General features: G+C 37.9%; 1 protein-coding gene across 2 annotated transcripts in view; it reads left to right on the forward strand.

The window, feature by feature from the left end:
- Positions 1-12,435, forward strand: part of CORIN (corin, serine peptidase) — a 242,760-nt gene that overhangs the window by 70,384 nt on the left and 159,941 nt on the right. For both annotated transcript variants that reach the window (XM_003816014.6, XM_063603826.1), the window contains exon 4: positions 3,730-3,937. In XM_003816014.6, the coding sequence (XP_003816062.5) occupies positions 3,730-3,937 (208 nt within the window). The remainder of the gene's footprint in view (positions 1-3,729; positions 3,938-12,435) is intronic.

Below are 12,435 nucleotides of genomic sequence, written 5' to 3' on the forward strand. Positions count from 1 at the left end.
CTGTCTTGTACTCTGTGCGTGTGGGTGGAGTGAGGAGCAATTGTTTCATATACAGATCTTTAATATCTCCCTTTTTTAGTTCCAGTTTTGTTCTTCTCTGCCTTATCTGACAACTCAAGCCCAGAAGCTCTCCTAGGTTCTGCTGGGCAGATTGACTTCATCCTCTTCCACAAACTTCAAAATTTCTTGCATGCTCTTTTTGGCTGGCAGAAATTTGCTAAAAATATTTGTCTTCTGATGGAAGCCCCTCTCCATGCTTTTTGCTGTTATGAGTTTATGCCTTTTTCCCCTTTACTATTCTTTTTTTGGTGAAATGTCAGGAGGGAGGATATGTGCTTAATCAAACATCTTGAATAGGAAAATAGTTGTACCTTTTTTTTTTTTTTTTTTTTTTTTTTTTTTTTTTTTTGAGACAGAGTCTTGCTCTTTTGCTCAGACTGGAGTGCAGTGGCATGATCTCAGCTCACTGCCAACCTCCGCCTCCCGAGTTTAAGCAATTCTTCTGCCTCAGCCTCCCGAGTAGCTGGGATTACAGGCGCCCGCCATCACACCCAGCTAATTTTTGTATTTTTAGTAGAGATGGGGTTTCACCATGTTGGCCAGGGTGGTCTCGAACTCCTGACCTCAGGTGATCCGCCCACCTCAGCCTCCCAAAGTGCTGGGATTACAGGTGTGAGCCACTGCGCCCGGCCTTTGTTTTCTTTTATAATGAGTATAATGATGCCTTCTCTATTTATTTTTCTGGCAAAGGTTTCTGGTTGAACACCAGTATTCATTCTCCTTCATTTGTAATTGATCCCACTCCCCATTTTTATCTGGGCACATGTCAAACTGGAATAATCCTAGCCTCTCATGCAACTAGATGTGGCCATGTGATGACATTCTGGATAATGGGATATATGTGGAAGGGTCTTGTAGCAGCTGGAACTGTTCTTAAGAAATAGTAAGAGTGTGTGCCTTTGTCCTCTTTACTACCTCTCCACCCTTCTGTCTGGACTGTAGATTTCACTATCTTGGGCCATGAAGTTAGGGCTACAAAAAGAGCCTATGTTTCTGGCACCACGGGATCCAATTCCTGTCCTGGACCACTCATCTAGACTTTTATGGGGCAGAGAAATTTTGTTCTGCTTAGAGCAATGTTATATTCCATTTTCCTTCACTACAGCCAAACCAAACCTAACTAATACAACCTTAAAAGATAAGGGTAGAAGTGGTTTGTAAATTATAAAGGGGTATTGAAATGTCAGATATTATCATACCTTACTCCAGATTCGATTTTGAGCTCTGCCTCTGAACTGGCTACTTTTCAAAGAAAGCCCCTTTTAAATATTTCAACGGCTGGATTAAAGTAGAATAAAATATATTCATCTATTAAATGATTATATAGTTGTTAGTTCTTTAAAATGATTTCAAAACCACAAAACTAAAGAAAAAGTGTTAGAATATTTTCAGTACATTAATCTCCCTAATAAGGAGTTTATAAAAGTAGAAAAAACACCCCTAAAAGTCAGTAGGAAAAATCTTCCAAGCATATGAAACTGAAGACAAAATGCAAATGGTCCTTAAATATATGAAAAGGTGCTCAACTTCACTGGCAACAAGTTAAATGCAAATGAAAAATCACCGTACAATATAATTTCTCACCTATCAGATTAGCAAAAATCCAAAAGTTTGACACTGTTCTCTGTTGGTGAGACTGAGAAAGCAGACATCCTCATACATTGTTGGCGAGAATGCAAAATGGTACTTCTCCATGATGGGGGAATTTGACAATAGCTACCAAAATTCTGAAAGCATTTATCCGTTTACCCAGCAATCCTACTTCTGGGAATCTATTGTACATCTCAGGCATATGTACAGGTTACTTATTACAGCAATATAATAGCAAAAAGTTGAAAACAGTCCAAATATTTATTAAAGGGAGATTGCTTAAATAAATCCCAGTACAACATATAGTGGAATGTTATGCAGCAGTAAAGGAAACAGTGAAGCTCTCCAAATGCTAATATGGGAAAATTCCTAGGATTCTTAGGCTGGGGTGCAGTGGCGCGATCTCAGCTCACTGCAAGCTCCGCCTCCCAGGTTCACACCATTCTCCTGCCTCAGCCTCCCGCCACCACGCCCCCGACAACGCCCATCACCACGCCCGGCTAATTTTTTGTATTTTTAGTAGAGACGGGGTTTCACTGTGTTAACCAGGATGACCTCAGTCTCCTGACCTCGTGATCTGCCTGCCTCGGCCTCCCAAAGTGCTGGGATTACAGGAGTGAGCCACCGCACCCAGCCCCTAGGATGTTTTCTATCTTGCATTTTTTAAATGATCTCTTAATATTCAGTGGTTTCTTTGGCTGAGTGGAGGGAATGAGCCTTTTAGTATTCTAATTGCTTCAAATATGGGCTTCCATCAAAAGCATAAGCCCAAAAGCTGATAACTCCTAAATAAAATGATGTAATTAAAACTGATTAAAAGATGTGGTCAAAATATACAGGTGTATTACATATTACTATACATACACACCTTGAGATATGTCATTATATGCTTTTTAGCCTCTTCCTTTCATGAGCCATTAAGAATTATCTTAAGAACTATTTTTAACATAACCCTCTACATTAGCTCTAAGTAATGGAAATTACTCAGAAGACATAGGTTTCAGATCTGAAATTTCTACATAATGGCTATGCACCTCTAGGCAAATTTCTTAGCCTTCTAAAAATTGAGTTTTCTCTTGTATAATATAGATATGATTTCATGTAACTGGGTCTTGAAACTGAGGTGATTGTGAATAAGAGAATCTTGTTTAAGCAGCAACAATAAAAGCAATGAATCTTTATACAGACAAGAGAATAAGGAATAAAAAAGAAAATGTGGTCGATTCCTAAAATCCCATCATATGAATGCATGTCAACATTTTTGTTTATATCGGGTCAACCAGGCAAATTTCTGGCATGAAGGCATTGGAAAAGCCATGGATATGGTGGTGCCCAAAAGAGCCAACTATGGGAGAAGATAATGTCAGAGGCTCTGAGCTGCTCCTGAACTGTTGACATAGGCGGGATTACAAATCTTTGCATAATTGTGTGTTTTTAAAACAAGATCATTGTATACAAATTGTTTTGTGACTTCCTACTTTTATTTGTTATATTATGAGCATCATCCCTTGTGATTAAATAGTCTTCTGAAGCATCTTTCATGTACCTAAATTAAATATTCTATTGTTTGTTCCATATTCTAAAGAACAATTCTTTTTGCTGAATATTTAGATGATTTCTATCTTTTAAAAATTGTAAACTATGCAAAGATCAAGATCCCCGTAGATAAATCCACATTCACAAATACGATTATTTCCTTAGGATAAGTTTCTAGAAATGACTTGACAATGTCAAAGAATATGCATGGTGAAAAGATTTTTTTGGATACATATTGCCCTGCCCAGCTGTGATCCAAAAGAAAAGGTGATTGCCAGTTTATATGCCTACTAGATATGTATGAAGAGTATGTATTTTCCACACATTTTCCCAGGACACGAATGCTCTTCCTCTGTAAATATTTGTAGCTTGATTTCATTATCATACACATACACATACTTACATGCACCTATGTGTATGATTGCATATCTAAATTTTTTCTTGTGATAAGTATACTTTATCTTATAAACGAATATTAAATGAGTTTGCAAACATATACTTCTGATGTGTCCACTCTTAAATGTGCATGTCTTTACTTCCCAGGTGCCTGTATGAACATCACCCACAGCCAGTGTCAGATGCTGCCCTACCACGCCACGCTGACACCTCTCCTCTCAGTTGTCAGAAACATGGAAATGGAAAAGTTCCTCAAGTTTTTCACATATCTCCATCGCCTCAGTTGCTATCAACATATCATGCTGTTTGGCTGTAGCCTCGCCTTCCCTGAGTGCGTCATTGATGGCGATGACAGGTATTTCGGAACCCAGATTATTCAGTGATAAGAGTTGGTTATAGCAGAAGTGTCCTAGGAGAAAAAAAATTATCGAAACGACTCCCTTTTATTTTGGTTGTTATTAGCCACATTAGTCATGGCTAGTTCTAATTCTTTGAAAATAGAAATGTTTTGAAAATCTGGAATAATTTTATTTATGGGAAAAAATTATTCACAATGTTAGATTGATGCTATCAGAGGAATTCCATAATAGCTGTTTCAGTGAGGATCCAGCATAAGACAGACAACACACTCAAAGGGGTGATAAGAGAGTTTCTTGAAGAGACTATTTATGGAGCTGTGGGCAGGGTTAAGAGAACAAATAAGTGATGGGAGGCACCAGGGTCTCATGATACGGGGATACAGTTCCACCACCCAAGATTGAAGGGGAATAATGGCCAGTAGCACCTAGAGAGAGTTAGAGAGAGTTGTATCTATGGGTAAAGGGTCTCAGACAGGCCAGGTGCTATGACCCTAGGCAGAGGAGCACGGCCACTGCCAACCCTTCAGTCTTGCAGTGAGAGAGAAGGAAGGATAAATACCCTGACCTCACTCACCTCCCACCCTCCCATCTGCCAGTGCCTCTCATCAAATGAACTCATCCACAACCGGAGGACAAGGGTGCATAATTCATGTGAGCATGGTGGATGAGATCCAGAATCTCAACTAAATCTCATCAGTTCAAAAGTCCCAAATCTTATACTTTAAAGCAAGTGTGAACCATATATAGATGTTGGGTGGTTCTTCCACTCAACACTGGGAGGCAGAGCAGGGCAAGAAGGGCAAAGTGTAGACACAGAGAGATAAACAGAGGCTATCCAGCACAATATCAAACAGGATCAGGGATAATTTCAATAAGTACATCAATCAAAAGTATATCATGGAATTTTTGAAATATTAAGTATACACTTAAAAAAATTTCAAAGCATGTATTACTTATTCACATATAACATCAATTATTTTCTGAATTAAAATGTTACAAAGTTTTAGAATAGTAATACAAGAATAAGTTGCATTTTTTCTGTGTGTTTGAATTCCTATTTATGTTAAATTGGCAGATAAAATTGCATGCATTTACTGTGTCAACATGATGTTTTGAAGTATACATACATGATGGAATGGCTAAATCTAGCTGATTAACAAATACATTACATCACATTGTACCATTTTTGTGGTGAGAACACTTTACATCCATCGTTTTAGCATTTTTTAAGAATACTACACATACACATATACATACAAATATACACATATGTGTGTACATATATACAGACACATACATATATGTATGTGTGCATATATGTGTGTATACATGTGTATATATACATTAATATGTGTATATATATGTGTGTATATATGTATATATTTGTGTGTGTATATATACACGCTTAGAGATGGGGTCTTGCTATATTGTCCAGGCTGGCCTCAAGCTCCTGGGCTCAAGCAATCCTCCTGCTTCAGCCCCTCAGCTAGCTGGGAGTATAGGCACACACCACCATGACCAGCTAAGAATACAATATGTTATCAATAACTGTAGTCACCATGCTATACAAAAGATCTCTTTAACTTATTCCCCCTAGCTAACTGTAATTTTGTGTCATTTGACCAACATTTCCCCAATCTTCACCCTCGAACTTCCCCAGTCTCTTTTAACCTTTATTCTATTCTCTATTTCAATGAGATCAAATTTTAAATACTCTATATATGAATGAGATCCTGTGGTATTTGTCTTTCTGTGCCTGACTTATGCCACCTAACAAAGTGTCCTCCAGGTTGATCCATGTTGTGGCAAATAACAGAATTTTTTTCTTTTTTATGGCTGAATAGTATTCCATTGTGTATATGTGTGTGTGTGTCTGTGTGTGTATCACATTTTCTTTATGCATTCATTGGTTAGTGGATACTTAGGTTGATTCCATATATTGACTATTGTTCCATTGTCTCTCTCCCTCGCCTGGGGCCTTCCTATTCTGCGAGACACAGTAATATTCAAATTAGGCCAATTAACAACCCTACAATGGCCTCTAAGTATTCAGGTGAAGGGAAGAGTGTCATATCTCTCACTTTAAATGAAAAGCTAGAGATGATTAAGTTTAGTGAGGAAGGTGTGTTGAAAGCCAAGATATGCTGAAAGCTAGGCCTCTTGCACCCAACAGTTAGCCAATTGTGAATGCAAAGCAAAAGTTCTTATAGGCAACAAACAGTGCTACACCCGTGAACACACAAATGATTAGAAGGCAAAACAGCCTTATTGCTGATATGGAGAAAGTTTTTGTGGTCTGGATGGAAGATCAAAACAGCCACAACATTCTCTTAAGCCAAAGCCTAATCTAGAGCAAGATTGTAACTCTTCAATTTTGTGAAGGCTGGAAGAGGTGAGGAAGCTGGAGAAGAAAAGTGTGATGCTAGCAGAGATTGGTTCATGAGATTTAAGGAAAGAAACCATCTCCATGACATAAATGTGCAAGATGACGTAACAAGTGCTCATTTAGAAGCTGCAGATGTTATGCCCAGACCGTTAGTTCCCCAAAGAAGACCACCAGAGTCCAGAGTCAAAGCCAAGCGGCAAGGATCTTTACTACAAGTTCGAACCTGGTCCCTCCATTCCACAGCATACAAGAGGGCCTTGAACAATGCGAGTGTTTGCTTTTTATAGCCTGAAAGTTACAGGGGAACAAAGGAATTCTTTTGGTTCCCGCTCTTTCAGTAAAACTTTGAACGGCTGTCCCCTTATCGGAGACTTTCCTGGTGGTGTTTGTACTGGGCTCAGGAAGTTTGAGAGATATATGGCGATATGTGGTGGGATGGGAGGATGGGATGTGTTTGTACTGGGCTTGTTTGTTTTGAGCCCGGGGCTGAGGAATGTGCCCGGCTCCTTTCACAGCAAGTCATCTAGAAGATTTAGCTAAGATCATTGATAAAGATGGCTACACTAAACAGCAGATTTTCAGTTTAGGCAAAACAGCTTTGTACTGGAAGAAGATACCATCTAGGACTTTGCTAGCTAGAGAAGAGAAGTCAGTGCCTGGCTTTAAAACTTCAAAGGACAGACTGACTCTGTTGTTAAGGTCTAATTCAGCTGATGACTGTAAGTTGAAGCCAATGATCTTTTACCATTCCCAAAATCCTAAGGCCGTTAACAAGTATGCTAAATCTACTCTACTCATACTCTATAAGTGTAACAGAAAAGCCTGGATGACAGCACACCTGTTTACTGATAGACCAATGGAATGGAATGGAGATCCAATAAATAAATCCATGCCTTTACATCAAACTGGTTTTTGACAAAAGCACCAAGAACACTCAATGGAGAAAGGACAGTCATTTCATGCAATGGAGAAAAGACAGTCAATAAATGGCATTAGGGAAACTGCTTACTGATTATTTTGAAGCCCATTTTTGACACCTACTGCTCAGAAAAAAACAGATTTCTTTTAAAATATTACTATTCACTGACAATGCACCTGGTCACCCAAGAGCTCTACGGAGATGTAGGAGGAGGTGAATGTTGTTTTCTTGCCTGTTAACAAAATATCTATTCTGCAGCCCATCAATCAGGGAATAATTTTGACTTTCAAGTCTTATTATTTCAGAAATACATTTCATAAGGCTGTAGCTGCTATAGATAGATTGTGATTTCTCTAATGGATCTGGGCAAAGAAAATTGAAAACCTTTAGGAAATAATTTACCATTCTAGATTCCATTAAGAATGCTTGTGATTCATGACAGGAGGTGAAAACATTAACATTAACAGGAATTTGGAAGAACTTGATTCCAACACTCGTGGATGACTTTGAGAAGTTCAAGACTTTAGTGGAGAAAGTAATTGCAGAGGTTGTGAAAATAGCAAGAGAACTATAATTAAAAGTGGAGCCTAAAGATGTGACTGAATTGCTACAATCTCATGATCAAACTTGAATGGATGAGGAGTAGCTTTTTGTGGATGAACAAAGAAAGTGGTTTCTTGAGGTAAAGTCTATTCCTGGTGAAGCTGCTGTGAACATTGCTGAAATGACAACAAAAGATTCTGAATATTACCTTAACTTATTTGATAAAGCAGTGGTGGGATTTGAGGTTTTGATTTGCATTGCCCTGATAATTAGTGATGTTTAACATTTTTTTATATACCTGTTGGCCATTTATATGTCTTCTTTTGAGAAATGTCTATTCAGGTTTTTTTGATCATTTTGTCATCAGGTGATTTGTTTTCTTGCTACTGAGGTGTCTGAGTTCCTTATGTATTTTGGATATTAACCCTTTATTAGATGTATAGCTTGCAAATATTTTCTCCCATTCCATAGGTTGTCTCTTCACTCTGTTATTTCCTTTGCTGTGCAGAAGCTTTTAGTTTGATGAAATCTCATTTGTCTACTTTTGCTTTTGATGTTTGAGCTTTTGGGATCATTTCCCAAAAATCATTAACCAGGCTATAGGTTCCCCCTATGTTTTCTTTTAGTAGTTTCATAGTTTGGGCCCTTACATTTAAGTCTTTAACCCATTTTGAGTTCATTTTTGCGTATCCTATGCGATAAGAGTCTAATTTCATTCTTCTGCATGTTGATAGGCAGTTTCCCTAATGCCATTTATTGAGTGTCTTTTCTCCATTGCATGAAATGACTGTCTTTTCTCCATTGTGTGTTCTTGGCACCTTGTCAAAAACCAGTTTGCTGTAAAGGCATGGATTTATTTATTGGATCTTGGTTCCATTCCATTGGTCTATGTGACTGTTTTTATACCAATACCATACTGTTTCAGTTACTATGTGTTATTATTCCACTCTCGCACTGCTATAAAGGACTGCATGAGACTGGGTAATTTACAAACGAAGGAGATTTAATTGACTCACAGTTCTGCATGGCTGGGAAGACCTCAGGAAACTTATAATGGTGGAAAGGGAAGCAAACACATCCTTCTTCACATGATGGCAGGAAGGAGAAGTGCCGAGCAAAATGGGGAAAGCCCCTTATAAAACCATCATATCTCATGAGAACTCACTCACTATCACAAGAACAGCAACATGGGGGTAACTGCCCCTATGATTCAATTACCTTCCACTGGGTACTTCCTATGACAAATGAGGATTATGGAAACTACAATTCAAGATGAGATTTGGGTGGGGACACAGCCAAACCATATCATTATGCTTTGTAGTATATTTTGAAGTTAGGTAGTGTGATGCCTCCAGCTTTGTTTTTTTAATAGGCTTGGTTTGGCTATTTTGTCTTTTGTGTTTTCATGCAAATTTGGGGATTATTTTTTCTGTTTCTGTGAAAAATGTCATTGGTATTTTGATAGGAATTGCATTGACTCTAGATCACTTTGGGTAGTACAGACACATTGAAAATATGAATTCTTCCAACCATGAACATCCATTTCTTTCCACTTATTTGTGCCTTCTTCAATTTTTTTCAATGTTTATAGTTATTTGTGTAGAGATATTTCACTTCCTTGTTTATTCCAAAGTGTTTTTTGTAGCTATTGTAAGCAGGATTGGGTTTTTAAAATATATTTTTCAGGCTGGGCGTGGTGGCTCACATCTGTAATCCCTGCATTTTGGGAGGCCAGGCGAGCAGATCACGAGGTCAGGAGATTGAGACCATTCTGGCTAACATGGTGAAACCCCGTCTCTACTAAAAATGCAAAAAAATTAGCCAGGCATAGTGGCAGGCGCCTGTAGTCCCAGCTACTCGGGAGGCTGAGGCAGGAGAATGGCATGAACCCGGGAGGCGGAGCTTGCAGTGAGCTGAGATAGTGCCACTGCACTTCAGCCTGGACGATGGAGTGAGACTCTGTCTCAAATATATATATGTGTATATTTGTATATATATATATACATATATATATGTATATATATGTGTAAACTCATTTCGATCATTCTCCTGATTATAATTCAATCTGTACTTGAATATTAGCTGTAAATTTTTAGTTAAGCTGCTTACAGTTTTCAGGGCACTTTTAGGTACAATTTCCTTTTCCCCTGACCTGATAAGTGTGCTAATATGGTAATTTTTTACTTTCTATTTTCATGGATAATGATATCCATTATTATATTAGTTTTCAAGTATCCTTTGGGGACTTATTTTATTTTTTATTGTGGCATTTATTATTATTATTTTTTGAGGCAGAGTCTCGCTCTGCTGCTAAGGCTGAAGTGTAGTAGTGTGATCTCGGCTCACTGCATCCTCCGCCTCTTAGGTTCAAGCAATTCTCCCTGCTTCAGCCTCCTGAGTAGCTGGGATTACAGGTGCCCACCATCGCACCTGGCTAATTTTTGTATTTTTAGTGGAGATGGGGTTTCACCATATTGGCCAGGCTGGTCTCAAACATCTGACCTCAAGTGATCCACCCGCCTCAGCCTCCCAAAGTACTGGGATTACAGGTGTGAGCCACCACTCCCGGCCCTGCATTTATTATTATATTTAATTTTATAATTGCACTTTCAGACCAATGCTTCTTGCTGTCACTTAGTGTATGTGTGGGATCTGCAAGCTAAATTTAATAAGCAAAGTGAGTTCAGAGAAGTAAAATGTATTATAAAAAAATGCTAAAGTCAAATATATTTTTCTTTTATATTTCATTATTTTGGATCATTCATCATACTAATTTCCCCTGCTAACCAAATAATGAAGATTTGCTTGTATTTCATCCTAGAGACAATACCTACGTAATACTACTTAAAACTTGATTTAAAAATATTATAATGGTATGTGTAAATGTTATAGTTTTTAACTTGATTCCTTTGAGACCTCAGATCCTGATCAACTATATCATATGTTATAACAATGAGCTTTCACAGTTTCTCCTTTAGACTGTGTCTGCTTTTAATAAATGTACATATCATGTAGTGCAAAACAGGCTAATTGAAATGGAGGAGACCCAGCAGATTATCTCCAGCTTGCTTATATGTTCCAGTACATTGCAGAGATATTCCATGCTCCTGAAGTGAGATTTTAACTTTAAGAATTTGATGTGTTGGTTATTTATTTTTCCCTCTGACATATTGATTTGCCATTAGGTCCTAAACAAATATTCTTAATATCTAGAGCAATTATATAAAAAAAATTACTTAGCCACATGACTAAGATTAAAAATTACACCTGAAGCATGGGAACTACATGTTTTCTGTCATGTACTCAATTTTCCGTAGTATACTACAGTTTTCTTTAGTGTACTTAATCCTTGTAGGTTTGCAGTGAGAACCAAATGAGTTTCCTCAAATGAGCTTCTTGAAAAACACCATACTGTTACCCAAATTTTATATTATGTGTGTTCACTGAAGATTAAAGAATTTCATCTGGCAACTGCAGAGAATGCGCTTGAAAGTTTGGGGGCAGATTACATTTGATTCAAAGCATAGCTCTGCCCATTGCCAGTTGTAAGTCCCTACCATAGTTTCTGAAGCCCTTTTTGCTTCTCTAGTGTTGTAGACCTGGCTCCAGTTGCACTGACCTTCCTTTCTACCTCTCAAAAATGCCAATCTCTTTCTAGCTTCCTTTGTGTATAATGTTCCTTTTACCTGGTAGTATCTTTCTCCTCACACTAAGCCCTCTTCTCAGAAGACATCTCTGCAGACAAATCTCTGATCACCCTCAATAGGGCCTGTTATCTTTCACCATGGCACAGTTATAACCCCTTTTTCCTGTCTGTTTATTGCCTCTCTTGCTTTACAAGCTCCACAGTGGCAGAGAACTTGTTGACTTTGTACATCATTGTATACCCATTTTTCAGAACACTTCCCAACACATAGCAGGTGCTCATTAAATAGCTGAGTAAAGGAATAAATGAACTCTTCAATCAGGGAACCCTCCTAAATGTCTAGGTTAATGAGAGTTCAAAATATGTTGACTATAGTTGTACTACACTTTTTGTATAATTTATATGTTCCTAAAATTTTTGCATAAATCAAATTTTGTGTGTATATTAAGGGAATTGAAACTTTAAGGCGACTTGGATAATATTTCCAGAGATAATTTAGCTTCCTTCTGAAGCTCCTAAGCTTCCCTTTTTAAAATCAGGCAACACTGATGATCTGGTTGGCAGAATAACCAGCTAACAGACACTAAATTAACTCTCACTTCTCCATCACTGTTAAAATCCTGGACCTAATGGATGAGGAATTACTAGATTGTGCCTGAAGACTGGCTTGGCAGCTCTGTGCTGCTTCTTAATATTAACTCATATGCACTCAGTTAAAAAGACTTTCTAATTGAAAATTTTGGCATTAAAGTTTATATAAAGAACAGAAAGAAAACAACAATAAAATATCTAGAGGATACTGATGAGAATAGCGATTGAGAATCTGTTCATGTGAAGAATACTTGAGGGAACTGGGGGTGTGAAACTTCGAGGGCATACCATGGCGGTTCTCAGATGTTTCTGGGCCATGAGATGGAAGGGGGAGCATACTTTTTCTGTGTTCTTCCACAGGGCAAACATATTAATAGAACTAGTAATTGAAAGTCATTGAGAAGTAAAT

Source organism: Pan paniscus, chromosome 3 (assembly GCF_029289425.2).
Source record: "Pan paniscus chromosome 3, NHGRI_mPanPan1-v2.0_pri, whole genome shotgun sequence".
Lineage (NCBI taxonomy): Eukaryota > Metazoa > Chordata > Mammalia > Primates > Hominidae > Pan > Pan paniscus.